Source organism: Salmo salar, chromosome ssa09 (assembly GCF_905237065.1).
Source record: "Salmo salar chromosome ssa09, Ssal_v3.1, whole genome shotgun sequence".
Taxonomy (NCBI): Eukaryota; Metazoa; Chordata; class Actinopteri; order Salmoniformes; family Salmonidae; genus Salmo; species Salmo salar.
Window position 1 is genome coordinate 135,900,785 of NC_059450.1, and position 23,877 is coordinate 135,924,661.

The following is a 23,877-nucleotide window of genomic DNA, read 5'->3' on the forward strand; positions in this document are numbered from 1 at the left end:
ACAGATGGTCGCTGCTTGTGAAGGAGATGTGTGAAGGAGATGTTTGTACTGTATTTTCCTATTTATTATTGGGATACAATGTAGCTAACAAAAATAGTGCAACTCAATTGTCACCCAGAACACATTTACATAATACCACAGTTCTGGAGTTGGGGAAACACAAGGTCCAAACTTCCCTCCCCTGATCTTCCCTTCCCTCTCCTCTTCTCTCACTGCACCTACACCTCTTCCTGTTAATTTTCTCTCTCTCTCTCTCTCTCTCGCTCTGTGTCTCATTCTCGGTGCCTCTCTCTCTGTGTCTCTCTCTCTGTGTCTCTGTCTCTCTGTTTCTCTCTCTCTGTGTCTCTCTCTGTGTCTCTCTCTCTCAAGCCCTTAAGGCCTTTTCCTGAACTGCGATTTTAGAGGAATTTATTATACAGCACTTCCCTTCGGCGTATCTCTCTCTCCCTCATTCTCTTCCTATCCTCTCTCTCTCTCTCTCCCTCACTATCTCCCTATTCTCTCTCTCCCTATCCTCTTTCTCCCTATCCTCTCTCTCTCCCTCATTCTCTTCCTATCCTCTCTCTCTCCCTCTCTGTCTCCTTCACTCTCTCTATCCTCTATCTCCCTATCCTCTCTCTCTCCCTTACTCTCTCCCTATCCTCTCTCTCTCTCGCAGTATTTTCTCTTCCCAGCTCATTCCTCTATGCCTTTGCCTGCAGAGTGAAACGAGCCATGTGGTAGGCAGGCACACACATAGACGCTCTCTGCACAAATACACACACACACACACACACACACACACACACACACACACACACACACACACACACACACACACACACACACACACACACACACACACACACACACACACACACACACACACGTAAAGGACAAATCCTGAGAGACAAGAGCTCTGTGTGGAAGTGAGAGAAGAGCAAGAGGGGGAGGGGGGTGGTTGGGGGAGGAAACACTCACACACATATTCACATGCTCTCCCACTCTACCTCACACACACTCAAACACACACTCAAATACACACACACACACACACAGGACTAGAGCGGTGAAGAGGAGAAGAGAAGAGCTGGGAGGCAGGAGGGCTGCTGAACAAAGCAAGGGAAGGAGAGTGGAGTCCAGGGGAGAGCAGCAGCCGTGAAATGCCTCGACGGGAGCCTGCCAGCTACTCTTGTGGCCACCTAAAGGTAAGACTCATGCTACACTGAGAAAAGTGGGAAGACACGGACGGAGCAGAGCGAGAGAGAGGGGTGGAGAAAGTATAGCGCTGATGCAAGCCTAACGCTGTGGTTATAGGGTACCCTCAGGCTGCAGCTGAGCCGTTCGATCTGCCTTTGAATGCAGTGCTGTGCTGTGCTGTCATTACCTTCCGTAATTCTTCACCTTGCCATCGTCCATTTAGCCGCATGTCAGATCAAAGAGTGTATGTTAATTAAAATCATATAGTATGGCTCTTATGCTCCCCAAGAGAGAGAGTGTTGTGGTGGAGCTCAGCTGCCTCAGATTCCTCCAGGCTGCTAGCCTGTCTGCCTGCCTGCATGCATGCCTGCCTGCGACCTCTGTCCCATCACAGCCTGCCTAGGTTCTATATCACTAATGTCATTGCAGTGATAGATCACCCATGCTTTTGTTTGCCCTCAATGCGAGGGCTAGGTAATCAAAAAGCAATGGGTTTTCAGCCCTGTCAGACCACTGTGAGAGGCTGCTGATGCTACTGCCTTTGTGTGCCTGCCTAGCTGTCTGGTGTGAGAGGATGCTGTAATTGTCCTATAGTACAATGCAGGAGTTTTACGAGTGCAGCAGCCAACAGTGTGGGGGTTTGCTACAGAGGGTGGCAGCACAACACAGTCCACACATTCAATGAAAGAAGGAACGGTGGAGAGAGAGGGATAGAGAGAGAGGGCTAGAGAGAGAGAGGCCATTATCTGTTTGCTGTAGCTTTTCACTGGAATATCAGAGACTATCAAAGAATTTAGATCAAATAATTTGTATTGATACCATTGATGTGTCTCTGAGCCGGGCCTTAGAGAGTCTGATTTCTGTGCCATTGTGATGTACTATTGTCTGCTGATTCCGTAAGCTCTCCTGTTATAGGCTGTCCTGGAAGAGTGTACCCTGCACAAAACATCTTGAGAGTTGTCGCTGTAAACTTTCATGGCAATCAGGTCTCTGGCCATGGACAACAAGATTTTTTTTCCTACGCAATGTTCCCGGGAATGTCCTCAGCAGGGAATGCAGAGGTGGTGTAGTAGCGTTCAGTATTCATGCAGAACGTATACGTGATCATACATTTCCCCTTGAGCAGTGTAAAGGCAGGGCTAACAGGGAAATGCTATAGGAGAAGGATGGTGCAGACCAGTAGCACATAGCACATATTTTATTCTATGCTCACCTTTTGACCTTTTGATGCAATGTGCAGTTTTTTTCTCTCAGTCTATCCATATAGGCATCACTTCATTCTGACCAGTCTATCCATATAGGCATCACTTGATTCTGACCAGTCTATCCATATAGGCATCACTTCATTCTGACCAGTCTATCCATATAGGCATCACTTGATTCTGACCAGTCTATCCATATAGGCATCACTTCATTCTGACCAGTCTATCCATATAGGCATCACTTAATTCTGACCAGTCTATCCATATAGGCATCACTTGATTCTGACCAGTCCATCCATCTGTATAGGTGGTAGACATGGATAAGTTAAAAAGCAGCCCATCCCCGCTTATATTATACAGTGCATTAGGAAAGTATTCAGACCGCTTGACTTTTTCCACATTTTGTTACATTACAGCCTTATTCTAAAATGGATAAAACAAAAATAAATTTAAAAAATCTCATCAATCTACACACAATGCCCCATAATGACAAAGCAAAAACCTTTTTTATTTTTTTATTTTTTTTAAATAACAGAAATATCACATTTACATAAGTATTCAGACCCTTTACTCAGTACTTTGTTGAAGCACCTTTGGCAGCAATTACAGCCTTGAGTCTTCTTGGGTATGACGCTACAAGCTTGGCACACCTGTATTTGGGGAGTTTATCCTATTCTTCTCTGCAGATCCTCTCAAGCTCTGTCAGGTTGGATGCGGAGCGTTGCTGCACAGCTATTTTCATGTCTCTCCAGAGATGTTTAATTGGGTTTAAGTCCGGGCTCTGGCTGGGCCACTCAAGGACATTCAGAGACTTGTCCCGAAGCCACTCCTGTTTTGTCTTGGCTGTGTGCTTAGGGTCGTTGTCCTGTTGGAAGGTGAACCTTCATCCCAGTCTGAGGTCCTAAGAACTCTGGAGCAGGTTATCATCAAGGATCTCTCTGTACTTTGCTCTGTTCATCTACCCCTCGATCCTGATTAGTCTCCCAGTCCCTGTCGCTGAAAAACATCCCCACAGCATGATGCTTTCATCACCATGCTTCACCGTAGGGATGGTGCCAGGTTTCCTTCAGACGTGATACTTGGCATTCAGGCCAAAGAATTCAATCTTGGTTTCATCAGACCAGAGAATCTTGTTTCTCATGGTCTGAGAGTCTTTGTGTGCCATTTGGCAAACTCCAAGCAGGCTGTCATGTGCCTTTTACTGAGGAGTAGCTTTTGTCTGGCCACTCTACCATAAAGGCCTGATTGGTGGAGTGCTGCAGAGATGGTTGTCCATCTGGAAGGTTCTCCCATCTCAACAGAGGAACTCTGGAGCTCTGTCAGAGTGACCATCGGGTTCTTGGTCACCTCCCTGACCGAGGCTCTTCACCCCCTATTGCTCGGTTTGGCCGGGCGGCCAGCTCTAGGACGAGTCTTGTTGATTCCAAACTTCTTCCTTTTAAGAATGATGGAGGCCACTGTGGTCTTGGGGACCTTCAATGAGGCAGACAGTTTTTGGTACCCTTCCCCAGATCTGTGCCTTGACACAATCCTGTCTCGGAGCTCTACAGACAATTCCTTTGACCTCATGGCTTGGTTTTTGCTCTGACATGCATTGTCAACTGCGGGACCTAATATAGACAGGTGTGTGCCTTTCAAAATCATGTCCAATCAATTGAGTTTATTACAGGTGGACTCCAATCAAGTTGTAGAAACATCTCAAGGATGATCAATGGAAACAGTATGCACCTGAGCTCAATTTCTAGTCTCATAGCAAAGGGTCTGAATACTTATGTAAATAAGGTATTTATATTTTACATTTTTTATAAATTAGCAAAGATTTTTTTTAAACCTGTTTTCGGTTTGTCAAAATGGGGTATTGTGTGTAAATTGATGAGGATTTATTTATTTTTTTATCTATTTTAGAATAAGGCTGCAATGTAACAAAATGTGGAAAAAGTCAAGGGGTCTGAATACTTTCCGATTGCACTGTAGCAATGCATCTGTGTCAGGAGCTTAGCCAAGCGTGAACAATTCTTTGTATTAAACTGTGTGTCTTTATGATTAGAATAGAAAGCTATACTATATATTAAATATTGTGTAATGGTCAACTGTGGATGAAAGGAGTGCTATCTTCTGATACCTGCTGTGCTGTTGAATTAGTTAGCGGAATTAAAAAGTAATCCACTGTAGAATTTCTCTAGCCTGTAGCATGTTTTATCATTGAAATACATAGTCGACACTGAGCTCTGTTCTGTTCAAATACAATTCCAAAGCCTGCACGGGAAGAAAATGATTGAGGGTCCTATGTGGTTCAGTTGGTAGAGCATGATGCTTGGTAGAGCATGGGGCGGTAGGTAGCCTGGTGGGTAGGTGCGTTGGGCCAGTAACCGAAAGGTTGCTGGATTGATTCCCCAAGCTGACAAGGTAAAAATCTGTTGTTCTGCCCCTGACCAAGACAGTTCCCCGGGCAGTGTGGATGCCGATTAAGGCAGCCCTCTGCATCTCTCTGATTCAGAGGGGTTGGGTTAAATGCTGAAGACACATTTCAGTTGTATGCATTCAGTTGTGCAACTGACTAGGTATCTCCCAATGCCAGGGTTGTGGGTTTGATTCCCACGGGGTGCCAGTACAAGAATGTACACGCTCAGTAAGTTGCTCTGGGTAAGAGTGTCTCCTCAATGACTCGAATGTTAAAGGTATTCTTCCAGCAATCTTCGGCCATTGGAAATGGAAAGAGCTCTGTGTTAATACTGTATTTAAAAGTGACATCGTACATGTTTACAAGGAAAACTCACCTACATTAAAAGTATATATGCTCTGTCTATTGCTATTGCCTGGTTCTGTCATAACATAAAGTTGATACATGGAAGTCCACGCTGCTTGTAAGCAGATCAAACGCACCTCCAGCAGCCTGTAAACAGATGCTAGTCGGGCAGCTGCAGGGATCACCATTTTGTCCTCTATGCCCCTCACCTCTCTGTCACAGCCAGACCTCCTCGTACAGCAGAGACAGAGCTAGCAGATCACCTTCAGTCTTTACTACCGTGTCTGGCAGTGTAGTACAATAATTTTCTCCTTCCCTGTAAAGCCACTCACCAAGACAGAATGGAAGAGCATTCCTTGTCCAGGTTAATTGGCCATTACAGAAGTGGAGGTGGGAGGAGAGTAATAATTGTCCATGCTCTAAACTGTCCAGTGTCATCGACAGGAGAACAATCTGGGATGACATTGAGGTTTTAGAGACAGAGCTCCTTGTAAAAGCAGTGATGTCCTTTATCCCTAACTATCCCCATTGGAATATCCAAAGTCAAACCATTTACCACGGGCATTACGATTGGGTTGCGTGCAGCTGCACTCAGAATTGATGATTACTTGTGTGCTGCAAGCTGTGGGCATGTGCGCATGATTGTAACAAACCCAACCTGTTTTACGTTCAAAAGTCTGTTTTGTATCCGACTGACTGTATGACCAAAATGATCCTATTTACGCTTTGTAATCAATTTTGACAGTAAAATAAATGTTTCGGACTCATATCGATGCCACATAGTCTGTTTTCTAAATGTGAAGTTGGTTTTTAGGGGCAGTTGCTCCTTAACCCTGATGAAGGAGATTCCACGATACTGTTCCTCAGTTCCACTGGACAGCTTGTAAACATGCAGGTCAAGTCAATTGAACCTTATCTTTCAGGGTGAGACTGGTGCATCAATCTTTTGTCAGTACGTGTTCACCGTAAGTCCGTTTGGATAAAACCATTTTATTATTATCTACTTCAGAACATCTTTGATGACATTCAAATCCTTAAGAGTCGATTGACACACGTGTTCAACAATCTAGCTGACATAATTAGACTTTTAGAGGATAATGAGAATAATCTTCACTTTCCTTTCATATGACAATAATAATGTATTATTTGTTCTATAATATGACAGTGGTATAAAGCAGTAGTCGTGTCTATGCTGGAGAATCATAATTACTACCCAAGCTGTCATTAAGGTGAGATAACTGAACATGTTGTTGACTTAACCAGCTCCAGAGGAGCTTTTCTTTGCGTACACATCTATCTACATTTACATTTACATTTAAGTCATTTAGCAGACGCTCTTATCCAGAGCGACTTACAAATTGGTGCATTCACCTTATAATATCCAGTGGAACAACCACTTTACAATAGTGCATCTAAATCTTTTAAGGGGGGGTTAGAAGGATTACTTTATCCTATCCCAGGTATTCCTTGAAGAGGTGGGGTTTCAGGTGTCTCCGGAAGGTGGTGATTGACTCCGCTGTCCTGGCGTCGTGAGGGAGCTTGTTCCACCATTGGGGTGCCAGAGCAGCGAACAGTTTTGACTGGGCTGAGCGGGAACTGTGCTTCCTCAGAGGTAGGGAGGCGAGCAGGCCAGAGGTGGATGAACGGAGTGCCCTTGTTTGGGTATAGGGCCTGATCAGAGCCTGAAGGTACGGAGGTGCCGTTCCCCTCACAGCTCCGTAGGCAAGCACCATGGTCTTGTAGCGAATGCGAGCTTCGACTGGAAGCCAGTGGAGAGAGCGGAGGAGCGGGGTGACGTGAGAGAACTTGGGAAGGTTGAACACCAGACGGGCTGCGGCGTTCTGGATGAGTTGTAGGGGTTTAATGGCACAGGCAGGGAGCCCAGCCAACAGCGAGTTGCAATAATCCAGACGGGAGATGACAAGTGCCTGGATTAGGACCTGCGCCGCTTCCTGTGTGAGGCAGGGTCGTACTCTGCGAATGTTGTAGAGCATGAACCTACAGGATCGGGTCACCGCCTTGATGTTGGTGGAGAACGACAGGGTGTTGTCCAGGGTCATGCCAAGGCTCTTAGCACTCTGGGAGGAGGACACAAGGGAGTTGTCAACCGTGATGGCGAGATCATGGAACGGGCAGTCCTTCCCCGGGAGGAAGAGCAGCTCCGTCTTGCCGAGGTTCAGCTTGAGGTGGTGATCCGTCATCCACAATGATATGTCTGCCAGACATGCAGAGATGCGATTCGCCACCTGGTTGTCAGAAGGGGGAAAGGAGAAGATTAATTGTGTGTCATCTGCATAGCAATGATATGAGAGACCATGTGAGGATATGACAGAGCCAAGTGACTTGGTGTATAGCGAGAATAGGAGTGGGCCAAGAACAGAGCCCTGGGGGACACCAGTGGTGAGAGCACGTGGTGCGGAGACAGATTCTCGCCACGCCACCTGGTAGGAGCGACCTGTCAGGTAGGACGCAATCCAAGCGTGGGCGGCGCCGGAGATGCCCAGCTCGGAGAGGGTGGAGAGGAGGATCTGATGGTTCACGGTATCAAAGGCAGCAGATAGGTCTAGAAGGATGAGAGCAGAGGAGAGAGAGTTAGCTTTAGCAGTGCGGAGAGCCTCCGTGACACAGAGAAGAGCAGTCTCAGTTGAATGCCCAGTCTTGAAACCTGACTGATTAGGATCAAGAAGGTCATTCTGAGAGAGATAGCAAGAGAGCTGGCCAAGGACGGCACGTTCAAGAGTTTTGGAGAGAAAGGAAAGAAGGGATACTGGTCTGTAGTTGTTGACATCGGAGGGATCGAGTGTAGGTTTTTTCAGAAGGGGGTGCAACTCTCGCTCTCGTGAAGACGGAAGGGACGTAGCCAGCGGTCAAGGATGAGTTGATGAGCGAGGTGAGGTAGGGGAGAAGGTCTCCGGAAATGGTCTGGAGAAGAGAGGAGGGGATAGGGTCAAGTGGGCAGGTTGTTGGGCGGCCGGCCGTCACAAGACGCGAGATTTCATCTGGAGAGAGAGGGGAGAAAGAGGTCAAAGTACAGGGTAGGGCAGTGTGAGCAGGACCAGCAGTGTCGTTTGACTTAGCAAACGAGGATCGGATGTCGTCAACCTTCTTTTCAAAATGGTTGACGAAGTCATCCGCAGAGAGGGAGGAGGGGGGGGAGGGGGAGGAGGATTCAGGAGGGAGGAGAAGGTAGCAAAGAGCTTCCTAGGGTTAGAGGCAGATGCTTGGAGTTTAGCGTGGTAGAAAGTGGCTTTAGCAGCAGAGACAGAAGAGGAAAATGTAGAGAGGAGGGAGTGAAAGGATGCCAGGTCTGCAGGGAGGCGAGTTTTCCTCCATTTCCGCTCGGCTGCCCGGAGCCCTGTTCTGTGAGCTCGCAGTGAGTCGTCGAGCCACGGAGCAGGAGGGGAGGACCGAGCCGGCCTGGAGGATAGGGGACAGAGGAAATCAAAGGATGCAGAGAGGGAGGAGAGGAGGGTTGAGGAGGCTGAATCAGGAGATAGGTTGGAGAAGGTTTGAGCAGAGGGAAGAGATGATAGGATGGAAGAGGAGAGAGTAGCGGGAGAGCGAAGGTTGGGACGGCGCAATACCATCCGAGTAGGGGCAGAGTGAGAAGTGTTGAATGAGAGCGAGAGGGAAAAGGATACAAGGTAGTGGTCGGAGACTTGGAGGGGAGTTGCAATGAGATTAGTGGAAGAACAGCATCTAGTAAAGATGAGGTCAAGCGTATTGCCTGCCTTGGGAGTAGGGGGGGAGGTGAGAGGGTGAGGTCGAAAGAGGAGAGGAGTGGAAAGAAGGAGGCAGAGAGGAATGAGTCGAAGGTAGACGTGGGGAGGTTAAAGTCACCCAGAACTGTGAGAGGTGAGCCATCCTCAGGAAAGGAACTTATCAAGGCGTCAAGCTCATTGATGAACTCTCCAAGGGAACCTGGAGGGCGATAAATGATAAGGATGTTAAGCTTGAAAGGGCTGGTAACTGTGACAGCATGGAATTCAAATGAGGAGATAGACAGATGGGTCAGGGGAGAAAGAGAGAATGTCCACTTGGGAGAGATGAGGATTCCAGTGCCACCACCCCGCTGGCTCGATGCTCTAGGGGTATGCGAGAACACGTAGTCAGACGAGGAGAGAGCACTAGGAGTAGCAGTGTTATCTGTGGTAATCCATGTTTCCGTCAGCGCCAGGAAGTCTAGGGACTGGAGGGTAGCATAGGCTGAGATGAACTCAGCCTTGTTGGCCGCAGACCGGCAGTTCCAGAGGCTGCCGGAGACCTGGAACTCCACGTGGGTCGTGCGCGCTGGGACCACCAGGTTAGAGTGGCAGCGGCCACGCGGTGTGGAGCGTTTGTATGGCCTGTGCAGAGGAGAGAGAACAGGGATATGGAGGCAAGCGTGATTATTCATCAGCCAGGGAACAAGCTGCCCTCAGTCATAGCCCATTAACACAGAGAAAAGAGACATATGTTTAATATGACAGGCTCAAGGCCTATTGAGTGACACCATGGATGTTCTGATGTGGTATGGTGGTGGCGAGTGGCGAGTGGAACGGACTCCTGATAGGACTGGTGCAGGGACAGAGCGAGGTGCCACAGGAATTCTAATTAGGTCTGTGTGACCTTTGGCTCTTCCTGCATACGCTTCGCACCCCCTCCTCTCTTCATCTCCTGCTCTCTACATCCTCTCGTCCATCCATCCTTAACTCTCTCACTCCTACAGAGATGGAGCTGTAAGAGAGGGAATGTGGGGTCTGGGCTGTAAATCATGACAAGAGGCTGACGAGCCACCTGATAAAAGCGGGACAGGGTGTTGCAGGGTGTTGGTGCTCCTTTCCTCTCTTTAACCCCCATCCCCGCCACATTCATTCCTGTAGGACTGCTCTGGTCCAGTAGAGTGGGTGTTTTTGGCTTGGCCTGGTGCTCAGTCCGTCCAGCATCACTCAACAGTGTTGGGGAGTCTGGGGCATCACTTTTATAAATACACGTACCCTTGGTGCAGGGGCGCGAGAGGACGAGATTGGAGCAAGCAGCAGAGACTGAACTTGCGACAGCTATTCCTGGCTGAGGCTGTGTGGTGTTTTATTTGTCTTTTGTCATTTCATTAGACTAATAGTCTCCAGTGTGGGCAGGACGTCTAGCTGAGGCAGTGTCTATTGCTCTGGAGAAGGTGATCCGTGAGAGATGTACTGTATACGCTCAAGGCCGGCTATCAGCCATGGGGAGGGGAAAAAGCAGTCTGGGCCTGGAGCCAAGCTGGCTGGCATCCGCAGGCTTTGGAGACGTTTTTAGTCATTTGCCCTGACCGACCTCAAAGTGTCATAGAGATAGGGACGAAGCGCTGCATTGTGGGCCACTTGTCTTAGCCTGAGACGAACGCACGCATGAGAACCTGGTAACCATGACGCTGCTGAGAGAAAGTTCCGGTACGCTCCCAATGCTGGGCTACAGAGATGAAAGAGGCATTGGAGCAAATTATTCCACTAGAGGAGATATCTATCTTTTGCACTGATTGTGCAGATCCTCCCAGTGCAGATACTGTTTAAGACTCAGCTCTCCCTCTCTCCTCTGCCAGATCTGTGCTCTGTTTTGATGACTCCTCAGAATTGCCTTTCAGTGGAAAACGGAAAGATTCTGTATGACCTCGGAATATATAGATGATTGCCCCCTAATAGCAGAATTTGTATTGTAAACCAAAGGTTTACTGCGGAATTAGCAGTTTCTCACTGCTCTCATCATTCTCTGAGGAATGGACAGTACTGTGGTATACTGTAGCTTGTTCACAGATCTATCTTGAAACAATTTGCAAAACATGCACATCTCTCAGATATTTTTAGGCAGAAAATGTGTTTGGCTCACAGACTCCCTAAACTTGCTCTTTTAGAGCTTTGACTACCTTCAAATGATGAGAAAATGTAAGCTAATCAAGAAAATAAAGATCCAAAGCCAGTTATGTTGTTGATGAAGGTCTTTGTCTTCTCAGGCAGAGTAATGATTAGGGGGTAATCTAAGGCCTCTGTACTACGGTCCTCCAGAGGCCGGTTTAACTCTGCTGGGCGACGGCCGTGTTATTGGAGCAGTAATTAGTATTGATACAAGCCCCATCCTGGCCTGGCCACCTGGCTCCTCACGGCTAGCCCTCACCTTTCCAAACTGCACTGAGGGCTGACATCGACTACATTTTAGAAGTGCCTTTAATTAAGATAATTAAACCTTACAATAGCTGCTTGTGTAACTCAAACAAAGACTTGGACTGTCCTCAAAAAACATAATGTGAAAGTATACAGGTGGAAACACTACAGAAGCCTGACACAGCTGCTGTAGTGAGAGACAGAGAAAGATAGAGAGAGATAGAGAGAGAGAGAGAGAGAGAGAGAGAGAGAGAGAGAGAGGGGGAAAGCAGGTTTACTTCTCTGCCACTGTCACCCTGCCTCTAAACACGACAGATGAGCGCTCACGCTATCAGAGCCTAAACACAATTTACCCAAAGCATCCTGTCGCTCTTCAAGTAACAAGATAAATGCTTGTTACCCTCTTAAAGATAAAACACTGAGCTGGAATCTGTGTTCGCACAACCGCTGGTGAATCTGCAGCGAGAGCAAAGCAGCAATCAAACGCAGGCAGAGTATGCACACAGGTCCTGGGTTCACCAGTCACTGGGGAGATGTTTAATGCATGAAAGCCTAAACTGACTTGGAAAGCAGGACCTGGTGACACTATAATGCATTCACCCAGGGTTCTTCTGGGGCTTTGTGTGTCTTGTATTCCTCTGTCTGTCTGTCTTTCTACATCTCAGATGCCTGTCACGTCGCTCTGCCCTTTGCTTTAAACCCGTCAATGTCAACATTGTATTCCTGCGTGGATCTCCTGTGTGACGTGAGCCCTCCTTCCTCCACCCTGCTTTGCAATTTCTCTCCATGATGCCTTGCCTTCCATCTCACTGATCAAAACAGAGCAATGTCAGAGCAGGATGACAGAGACAAGTCAGATGGTGTTGTAGAAGCAATCTGGTGATTGTTCTCTGATTGGCAGAGGTGGGATCAAGTCACTATTATTTTAGTCACAAGCAAGTCTCAAGTCACAAGGTCCGAGTCTCAAGTTGAGTCCCAACTAGAATGGGGCGGCAGGTAGCCTAGTGGTTAGAGCGTTGTAACCGAAAGGTAGCAATATCAAAAAAGGTTGCAAGATCCCCGAGCTGGTAAAAATCTATCGTTCTGCCGCTGAACAAAGCAGTTAACCCACTGTTCCTCGGCCGTCATTGAAAATAAGAATTTGTTCTTAACTGACTTGCCTGGTAAAATAAAATAATAATGGGTTGAGTCTCGAGTCAAGTCCAAGTCATACATTCTAAGAGCAAATCGTTTTGTTAAGTAAAAAAAAAGCTATACATGCAATGACTTGTTCAACTACACATCTTTGTCTATTTATTGAGACTACCAGATAGGTCTTTTCATTATTTTGTCTAAAACATATTTTGATTATGTAAAAATTCATTTTAACAACAAATTCCAAATGCAAGCTTCATAAATAAATTATCAATTTCAAGAAATGTTTGACACAGCAAAAGACCAGTAGGCCTATGCTAGTATTTGTTGCTTGATGCCCCATTGCTGGTGAGCTTGCAAAGTAAACAGTGAATATCACCAAGCAATTTTTGGAGCTGCATATTTATTTATGGCAATCCTCTCCATACAATGTGATGTTTGCGCTGCACACGATCCTATAGCTGTATAGCAAATCAGCAATCTGTTCGCTAGCTCAATGGCTCTCAACATTTTTGACCCTTGACCCCCAAAAAGCAGTGGTTAAAAGCTTGTGACCCCCCCGTGCACGCACGTACATGCACGCACAATAGCTGCGCAAACGTAGCCTGCCACTACATCCATAAACGGCACTGCATTTTCAAAATGTAAGACACAGAAATAAACTATGTTTTACCCCTGCATTTTGAAAAGTCATTCATGTTAGCAGCCAATATCAAGAAGGCATATCATGTTACTTCTCTGGAGGCCAGAGCAAGCAGAATCATACGGCCTACCTACCTGTATGCAGTGGAGGGTGCAGGATCGGATGGAAAGCATGGTCTGTCTACACCAAACACTATCACTTTCAAGGTCTGCCCGTCTCCAGAATACTCGTTGCCAATTAGGTAGCCCTTTTCTTCCTCACAAATACTGTATTTCATTCAACAGAATATGTTCAATATTCATTCCATAATATTGAAGGCAGTGATATGTTACAGCTATCCTTAGACAAGTAGCCACCCAAACTAGGCCTATCTGAAATATGAAAATGATCAATCAAATCTCCAGGTAGCCTATTGTTCCGGCATAGATGATTCAGTAGAAGATTTCTAAATTATATTTTACAGATGGATTAGCTGACAATGTCACGAAAACAATGTGCACACTTCAATGGGGCAGAAGTCCGTGAGTTTTGATTCTGGGATTGGCAGATAACTACCAACAATGACAAGAAACTGCCATGTGGGGAATCGTAAGTGACTCGTTTCAGCTAGTTTCAGCTTGTTCTTGATGCCATCTCTTGTTTTGGGGTGTTTTGACTGATTTCATGTCAATGCTAAAATGGCAAAAAAGGGTCTACATACCTTTGTATATATATATGAAATGGGTTTCATGGTCGAGTAGCCGCACACAAGCTCAAGATCACCATGCACAATGCCAAGTGTCAGCTGGAGTGGTGTAATTCTCTCCACCATTGGACTCTAGAGCAGTGGAAACGCGTTCTCTGGAATGATGCATCACGCTTCACCATCTGGCAGTCCGACGGACGAATCTGGGTTTAGCGGATGCTAGGAGAACACTACCTGCCTCAATGCATAGTGCCAACTGTAAAGTTTGGTGGAGGAGGAATAATGGTCTGGGGCTGTTTTGCATGGTTTGGGCTAGGCCCCTTAGTTCTAGCGAAGGGAAATCTTAACTCTACAGCATACAATGACATTCTAGACGATTCTGTGCTTCCAACCTTTTACCAATAGTTTGGGGAAGGCCCTTTCCTGTTTCAGCATGACAATGCCCCCGTGCACAAAGCAAGGTTCATACAGAAATGGTTTGTCGAGATCAGTGTGGAAGAACTTGACTGTCCTGCACAGATCCCTGACCTGAACTCCACCGAACACCTTTGGGAGGAATTGGAACGCCGACTGCGAACCAGGCCTAATCGCCCAACATCAGTGCCCGACCTCAGTAATGCTCTTGTGGCTGAATGAAAGCAAGTCACCGCAGCAATGTTCCAACATCTAGTGGAAAGCCTTCCCAGAAGAGTGGAGGCTTTTATAGCAGCAAAGGGGGGACCAACTACATATTAATGATCATGATTTTGGAATGAGATGTTCAAGGAGCAGGTGTCCACATACTTCTGGTCATGTAGTGTATATAAATACAAATGGTAGGCTATGTGTAACCTATTAAAATATGTATTTTCCCATTCAGTTTCACACTCGCAGCCCCCCAAAACCTTCTCCCCACTTTGAAAACCATTGCGCTAGCTCACCCGACCTGTGTTGATTGATAGTTTTCTGGTCCAATCAGAGGGCCGAGCATGCATTTCACTAGCCAATCTGTTGCAGGTTTTTTTTTTTTGCAACTGCATGCTGCGGCTACGGTCTCTGACTGTGTGGAGAGTAATCCATGGAGACTCTGTGCCACAAAATGAGTGACAAAACGTGGCCAGATAATTTCAAGTCCACAGTCTCAAGTCAAAGTCGGGTCCCGAGTCTTGAGGCTCCAAGTCCATGTCAAATCTCAAGTATTTTTTTCTTCTATCAAATCGATTCTCAAGTCATCGAATATATGACTCGAGACAGACTTGAGTCCAAGTCATGCGACTCGAGTCCACACCTCTTCTGATTAGTGATTATGGAACACACAGTTCATACTCTCTGTCACTCTATTGGTTTATTTTCATACACCAGTGACCCTATCAGTTATTATGCTTTTATATAACTGAAAAGGTGTTGTTATGAAATTGCTGCTAAAATTAGTCCCTATCGATGTGCCCTCTCCGCCTCTCATATCTGTAGTGCTGACTTCCTGTATGTGTTATTTCATCCTATTGCCAAAATATAATTTTTTCTTTTTTTCCCTCTGTCAGTTTGAGTCATTGTAATTGATGTTTAAAAATAAAATTTCCAGCACTTTAAAATCAGATCACAGATACTGCAGTCTGTCACTAGATCACTGTATTACACCAACATACCTAAAATAGCAACAAAGAAACCACATTTAGTGTTCGAAAGAAGTCTTCGAAACTACATCAAATCACCTTTCATAGTGTTACTTTATTTTAAAAAGCCAAAGAGCTATTATTGTAGTCACATGGGAAGTTTAAACAAAGAAATGAAGACTTTAAAATGTGCTGTGGACAGAATGTGAAAGGTCCAGGCTGGTGATCGTTGTGATTCAAGTAATGGTCAGCGTGTCCATGCAGCATCAGGGCTTTTAACAGTTGGGTTGGTGTTCAGCCCAGGCAGCGTACTGGCACTGATGTGTTCTCCTCCACTCCTCCTCGGGGGGATAACAAAGGTTGAACACGGTAGCTACAGACAGCTGAGACTGCTTCATTCAGAGATTACAAATTAGCTAACAGAGTGATGCACATTTTGAACAGAGTCCCATTTCCCATGTGAGTTCAGAGATAATCCACACATTAGCATTCTGTGTTGGTGAGAAAGGTCTGTCTCATTATGATGAACTGAGGCTCTGTTCTAATTCCTCACTACTGACTTCACTGTCCTCACATACCACCTACTGTAGCATGGAGTAATGAATGAATTAATGTACTGGCTATGCATTCTTATTGGCATGCTAGTATGGTTGTTGGAACATAGTGTTTTAGCCTAGATTTAACATGAAAATGGAGACCTGAGCATGCATTGTTAAGATTCAGGCTCGCTGTTAGTAGTGGCTCCTATTCAAACAGATGACTGGCATAGTAGTATTGATTTCATTAAAGTGATTGACATGATTGACATGATATGTGTAGAAACCTATTTATTGAGGGGTTATCAATCAATGTAGTATTGACTACGCAGAATTTTCCTGAGTGATCTAATGGGATGTTTTGTGAAAAATCATCCATTGTTGAGAGTTGATTGATGCATAATTCTGAACATTAATGAAAGTGAAAATACTGACTATAGTGGAGATTCACAGTTTGTTGAACCTCCACCTCCCTCTCTCCCCACAGGTGTTGAGCTCCACCTGAGGATGGCAGGAGATTCTCAAGTCCACATGGACCACGACATGGAGATAGGAGTCACACCCACAGCGGTAAGAACATGTTTTCCATACGCACATACAGTCCTCTCCCTCCCCCAATTGTCCTGTGTAACACTGCTGGGAGGTAGAGAGAGAGAGAGGGGGCAGAGTAAGGAAGAGGGAAAGAAAGAGGGGGTGGTGAAAGATGGAAGTGTCTGGTGTAAGGGAAAAATATAAGGGGACGAGAGGGAACCATTGTGGATCATGAGTTTCCTATAAGAAGGGTGATCATGTGTGTGTGCCTGTCTGTCTCTGCAGAAGAGGATGGATGGATGGTTCAGCCCACTACCATGGAGAGGATTGTGAGAAAACGACTCACACGTCCTGATAATGGATGGTGAAATAGTCCAGGTTATTTGTCTTCATTCCAGAGACGATTGAATTTATTCTTCCTAACCGAGTGTGGTGAGGCAAACCAATTGTGGAAAAACACTAGCACACAGCAATTGCTAATGAATTTGTTTATGGAGTGTCAGCACTGCGGACATCATTGACTCTGGGATGGCCAAAAGTGGGCTCGCTGAACTACTGTAGCACTGTCTGTGATGGCTTCATCAATCACTCAATTAGGAATTTCTTCAACACTCTCACATAGAAACAAAAAGGTCCATTGTCAGGAGAACTTGCAATGCAGGACATTTAAAACCTGTAGTGTGTTGAAGGTTTAAAAATGTCCATTCTAATCCACATAATAATTCACATTTCCTGTTGCTGCAGGATTATTTTCCTGCTGTAGCAAACTGTTTCAAATTAAGATCCCACATCTGTACAATTAAAGGCCTTGAGGAAACAAACTGATCTTGTTGTAGGAAGGGGTCTAAAAGCTACCTTCTCCCAAGGAAATACATATTGAAGTGACCCATGCGTTCTCCAAAACACAGGTCAAAGATCCCAATGTCATTGAGTGACTAATTGCTGTAATTGTCAATGGGTGTTGTCTTTCACATCACTGTCAAACCTCTCATTACCGTATAATCTAGAGAAAGATCAATATGTACATAAATAAAGCAACATCTGATACATGGAATACTCTCCTAATGTGTGTGTACAGAGAACTACAATGAAGAGACCCTAGCTAGAATTTCAAACAGTAGCTATGCTTCCATTAACTTGCCCAGTGATTTTTTTTGTCGACATTTAGAAAATTTTCATAGAAAACAGATTCAACAATTGCCTGCTATCTTATGTCGATAAAAACAGCTGGCCGAAATGATGTCACACCTAAGAAAAAAACAACTGTGTTGAATACAAATGAAGTGGTTGATGTGTTTACATTATCCATTTAGGCAAATTGCGGATGAATAAATTGGTGACAGGCTGTATGCCCTCCCACCTATCTGTTTCATGTCTCAGGTAGGCGGCAAAAGCCTGCATGGATAGAATGCAAGAATTTACAAATATTTGCCATATTGTAATAATTTTCGTGTCAATGTATTGTCACAGTCCATGCCATGGTGAAACTTACACTCCTGTAGATCTGACATAATTGGATGGGGAAACTTGCGTCCAGCAAATCAGAAAGCAAGTTGAAGCAAATCCGCCATTCTTGAAAGTCAGGACAAGGATCCTGCAAACAAACATTATTTTTATAGCTGAAAAAGATTTAGCAGGCAGTAGGCATTTAGAATTAAATGTGGAGTGGAGCTTCATAGTCATGTGTTGATATCACGTGCCCTGCGTATTCTTCAATCATAATTATTATTTTTTTAAACACTGTTTCCATCATAATTTGTCTCGATAAATAAACTTTGACAAAAGAAAAATCCACCCGTTGAATGGATAAATTAATTTATAATTTTTTGTACAAAATTTCCCCAATATCTACTGTTTCCATTACACGTTGCAAAGATATATTTTGAGCATTGCTTTTGTCGAATAAACCTGGGTCAAAAAGGAAACCTGCCTAGAGTATTCAGATCTTTATTTAAATCATTTGCAGGACTAAAGCATGTATTTAGAAGGTTGTGTCTTTAATTTGAATTCCTTCAATCGGGAGCCATTATTTCAGTTTTGGAGCTGGAGCTGAAAAATACTCAATACAGGCTGTAAAAAAAAAAAGAGTAGTGTGGCAGTTTCGGATGTCACGCCACTCTGGGGAGAGGGTGAGCAGTGATCACAGGTGTCTGATTAACACCCTGATTTTCAGAGGGCACAGGAGGGGCAACACCACTACGGCAACACCACATTTCAATTAACAACTAAGCTCGTCGTCTCCAACAATCAGGATACAGAGTGCCAATGTACCCTTGGCCTGTGTGTGCTGGGGGATAGAGTAGGAGCTGAGAGGGATGGGACAGTGGGGTATTCCTATGTTCCAATCCAGACCTGCCAGTGTCCCATAGGGGGTGAGGTACAGCACTAGGGACAGGGGAGGCACAGCTGTGGAGCCAGATCGCCTGGCTGGAGCTGGGCCAGCAGTGAGGAAGGAAGGACCTGTACCCTTATGTTCGCTATCTCCCTTTTTTCCCTTTTTTCCCTTTCTTCTTCCTCCCACATTCATGGCGCACCATGTGCTTGGAGAGACACTCTCTCACACAATATTATGGGAGTAGTGCAGCTACAGAATCAGGGCCCTTCATTTCATTTAACCAGAGCATCGCATGCAGTCCTCGCCCACCACTGTTGTAGCAGAGATACAGTTGTTTAAATACACTTAGGTTGGAGTCATTAAAACATGTTTTTCAATTACTCCACAAATTTATTGTTAAGAAACTATCGTTTTGGCAAGTTAGGACATCTACTTTGTGCATGACACAAGTCATTATTTTTTATTGTTTACAGACAGATTATTTCACTGTATCACAATTCCAGTGGGTCAGAAGATAACATACACCAAGTTGACTGTGCCTTTAAACAGCTTGGAAAATTCCAGAAAATGATGTCATGGCTTTAGAAGCTTCTGATAAGCTAATTGACATCATTTGAGTCAATTGGAGTTGTACCTGTGGATGTATTTCAAGGCCTACCTTCAAACTCTGTGCCTCTTTACTTGACATCATGGTAAAATCAAAATAAAATCAGCCAAGACCTCAGAAAAAAATTGTAGACCTCCACAAGTCTGGTTCATTCTTGGGAGCAATTTCCAAATGCCTGAAGGTACCACGTTCACCTGTACAAACAATAGTACGCAAGTATAAACACCATGGGACCACGCAGCCGTCATACCGCTCAGGAAGGAGACGCGTTCTGTCTCCTAGAGATGAACGTACTTTGGTGTGAAAAGTTCAAATCAATCCCAGAACAACAGCAAAGGACCTTGTGAAGATGCTGGAGGAAACAGGTACAAAAGTATCTATATCCACAGTAAAATCCTATGTCGATATAACCTGAAAGGCCGCTCAGGCAGGAAGAAGCCACTGCTCCAAAACCGCCATAAAAAAGCCAGACTATGGTTTGCAACTGCACATGGGGACAAAGATCGTACTTTTTGGAGAAATGTCCTCTGGTCTGATGATACAAAAATAGAACTGTTTGGCCATAATGACCATTGTTATGTTTGGAGGAAAAAGGGGGAGGCTTGCAAGCCAAAGAACACCATCTCAATCGTGAAGGACGGGGGTGGCAGCATCATGTTGTGGGGGTGCTTTGCTGCAGGAGGGACTGGTGCACTTCACAAAATAGATGGCATCAGGAGGGAGGAAAATTATGTGGATATATTGAAGCAACATCTCAAGACATCAGTCAGTAAGTTAAAGCTTGGTTGTAAAATGGGTCTTCCAAATAGACAATGACCCCAAGCATACTTCCAAAGTTGTGGCAAAATGGCTTAAGGACAACAAAGTCAAGGTATTGGAGTGGCCCTTACAAAGCCCTGACCACAATCCTATAGAAAATTTGTGGGCCGAATAAAACATTGTGTGCGAGCAAGGAGGCCTACAAACCTGACTCAGTTACACCAGCTCTGTCAGGAGGAATGGGCCAAAATTCACCCAACGTATTGTGGGAAGCTTGTGGAAGGCTACCTGAAAAGTTTGCCCAAGTTAAACAATTTAAAGGCAATACTACCAAATACTAATTGAGTGTATGTAAACTTTTGACCCACTGGGAATGTGATGAAAGAAATAAAAGCTGAAATAAATCATTCTCTCTACTATTATTGCGACATTTCACATTCTTAAAATAAAGTGGTGATCCTAACTAACCTAAAACAGGGAATTTTTTACTAGGATTAAATGTCAGAAATTGTGAAAAACTGAGTTTTAATGTATTTGGCTAAGGTGTATGTAAACTTCCGACTTCAACTGTATCTGTAGCATTGATTTACAGTTTATTTATGGTCAACGAGGATGGCAGTTAAAGGTGGTTGAGGATGAAAGCAAAGTAATTACTTAAAAGGTCGAGAATGTGTATTGTCTCATATTACATGACAGTGTGACAGCACTGTAATGCACACATTGTAGCAGCAAGGGTAATATGAGGACATTTCACACATTTTAGCAAAAAGGGTAATATGAGGAAATGTCACACATTGTAGCAACAAGGGTAATATGAGAACATTGCACATGAATAGAGGCGTACGTTTTTGTTGACCTTTTGACCTGACCAGGAAAACAATGGCCTGTAGCAATAGACTGTAACAAGAGCACGGAGTGTTTCCTGAATAGGTCACTCCTGGCTACACACATGAACTTCTGAAGACAATGATAATGTGACCAAGGTCTCAGCAGAACTGTCTCTATTCCTCTCTATCTCTCCAGGTGAAAAAGCTTCCCAAACACATGCGGGAGGCCCAGATCTCCACTGAGCGCACGCACCTCATCGCCGACTCCATCAAGAAGCCCCGACAACGCTACGTCCAGAAGGACGGCAAATGCAACGTTCACCACGGCAATGTGCAGGAAACCTACCGTTACCTTAGCGACCTGTTTACCACCCTGGTGGACCTTCGCTGGCGCTTCAGCCTCTTCATCTTCACTTTGGTCTATGTGGTCAACTGGCTGTTCTTCGGCCTGCTGTGGTACATCATCGCCCTGATCCGAGGGGATCTGTGGCACAGCGACGAGGAGGGCTGGACCCCCTGCGTAGAGAACCTCAACAGCTTCGTCTCTGCCTTCCTCTTCTCCATCGAGACGGAGACCACCATCGGCTACGGCTACCGCGTCATCACAGAGAAGTGCCCTGAGGGCATCATCCTGCTGCTGATCCAGGCCATCCTGGGCTCCATCGTCAACGCCATGATGGTGGGCTGCATGTTCGTGAAGATCTCTCAGCCAAAGAACCGTGCCGAGACGCTCATGTTCTCCCACAAGGCGGTGATCTCTGTGCGGGACAACAAGCTGTGTCTGATGTTCAGAGTCGGGGACCTGCGCAACTCCCACATCGTGGAGGCCTCCATCCGGGCCAAGCTGATCCGCTCACAGCAGACCAAGGAGGGGGAGTTCATCCCTCTCAACCAGACGGACATCAACATCGGTTTCGACACGGGAGACGACCGGCTCTTCCTGGTGTCCCCACTCATAATCTCCCACGAGATCAACGAGAAGAGCCCCTTTTGGGAGCTGTCCCAGGCCCAAATGGACAAGGAGGAGTTTGAGATCGTGGTCATCCTGGAAGGCATGGTTGAAGCTACAGGTACGTCCTCTTGAAACAAGGCTAATAGGTCAGCAGGACCCCTAGCCCATAGACCCTTCATGTAGACCTGAAATAATTAGATAAGCATAAGCAATATGGTAGTAGCTCCACCTTGTCTTCTGATAGGCTTGGTGGAATTGTCCAATCTTTTTACACCTACACAAGTGCGTAGGGAGTAGGGGCTATCTAGGGGTTATTCTGGATAGGACCTTGGTCAATTCCATTTCAACTCTTGTCTGTTCAGTTAATCCATTGAGGTTCTTCATATTCATTGATAATGTAATATCTTTCATTCAACAAACCAGACAATTTCACATCCATACAAACACAATTTCTAGAGGCATCATGTGGTACGGATCTGCATATAATAAATATATTTACCAACTCAGGTAAATATAGCTGTTATAAGTTTCATAAGACCATAAAAAAAATAGAAACAACACTTTTTGAGAGCAAAGGTGTCACGTTGGTATAAGGGGTCGGCAGAGAGGCGCAGGAATGCGTAATAGGGGTTTTTATTTACCCAAATTACAGCGTGCCATGTACAGGCACGGGGACAAAGACCAAACAAACACTATACAAAATGCAGGGTTGAGACCCAAATCAAATCAAATCAAATTTATTTTTATATAGCCCTTCGTACATCAGCTGATATTCTCAAAGTGCTGTACAGAAACCCAGCCTAAAACCCCAAACAGCAAGCAAAGCATGTGAAAGAAGCACGGTGGCTAGGAAAAACTCCCTAGGAAAAACTCCCTAGAAAGGCCAAAAACCTAGGAAGAAACCTAGAGAGGAACCAGGCTATGAGGGGTGGCCAGTCCTCTTCTGGCTGTGCAGGGTGGATATTATAACAGAACATGGTCAAAATGTTAAAATGTTAAAATGTTCATAAATGACCAGCATGGTCAAATAATAATAATCATAGTAGTTGTCGAGGGTGCAACAAGCACGTCCGGTGAACAGGTCAGGGTTCCATAGCCGCAGGCAGAACAGTTGAAACTGGAGCAGCAGCACGGCCAGGTGGACTGGGGACAGCAAGGAGTCATCATACCAGGTAGTCCTGAGGCAAACAAAAGAGCGAGGAGTACCTCGAATAAATACACAATCGCACAATGATTATCACATGGGACGAGACCCGTAATCATCTGCACAATACACACGGCACGAAAGCCAAAACAACACAGCACAGGTACTCACACGACCAACGGACATTGGAACAATAATCGACAGGACAATGGTGAACAAAGGGCACACTTATACAATCAAATGGGAATAGGGACCAGGTGTGCGTAATGACATTTCCGGAGGGATCCATGACAATAGGTTATATCTTGTTGCCATGACCATCCTTGTAATTTTCCACAAAGACAAATTACCAAACAAAAAAATAACAATGGGTAGGGTCTTTATTAGGAAGGTTGTTACAGTTATGCATATGTTTCCACGTCCATACGTAGGCCCACATCTCCCCTATGTTGGTGCATCAGAGAGGCCTCTTTGAGATGTTTGTTCCAAAATGGAAAGAACATTAGCTGCCCATGCTGGTCTGTGTTTGGGGAGAGGCGGTCTGTATTTGGGGAGAGGCGGTGCAATGATGAAAGCAATCGCTCCAGGGGGGTTTCAGACAGTACTGGCCTGGCCAAAGCATTATCAACGCCTTCTCTTCTCTGGAAAGTTACCAAAAACACAAAACCACCTTTTTATACAGATGTATAAGGATAAGAAGATTTCACTTTTTTCTCTCGCAACATTTAAATTCAAGCTGTAAAAGACCTGTCCTATGCCTAATGAGGGGCAGATGCCGAAGTTGCGTCCCAGGGACTTTTTAATTAATTGCATTCACGAGATCCCCCAGCTAGCTTCCTGATAGCCTTGGAAATCCTTCTATGGAATATTGATTGAGGAAATCTGCTTA

At 45.2% G+C, this 23,877-nt stretch overlaps 1 protein-coding gene across 3 annotated transcripts in view; it reads left to right on the top strand.

The window, feature by feature from the left end:
* Positions 1-828: 828 nt before the first annotated feature.
* The window catches only part of LOC106612964 (G protein-activated inward rectifier potassium channel 4), a 42,163-nt gene continuing 19,114 nt past the window's right edge, over positions 829-23,877 (top strand). The window contains exons 1-4 of one of the 3 annotated variants that reach the window (XM_045724666.1): positions 829-1,187; positions 16,321-16,403; positions 16,650-16,796; positions 21,089-21,962. In XM_045724666.1, the coding sequence (XP_045580622.1) occupies positions 21,110-21,962 (853 nt within the window). In that variant the 5' untranslated portion in view covers positions 829-1,187; positions 16,321-16,403; positions 16,650-16,796; positions 21,089-21,109. The remainder of the gene's footprint in view (positions 1,188-16,320; positions 16,404-16,649; positions 16,797-21,088; positions 21,963-23,877) is intronic. The other 2 variants (XM_014214697.2, XM_014214694.2) reach the window with 2 other exon arrangements.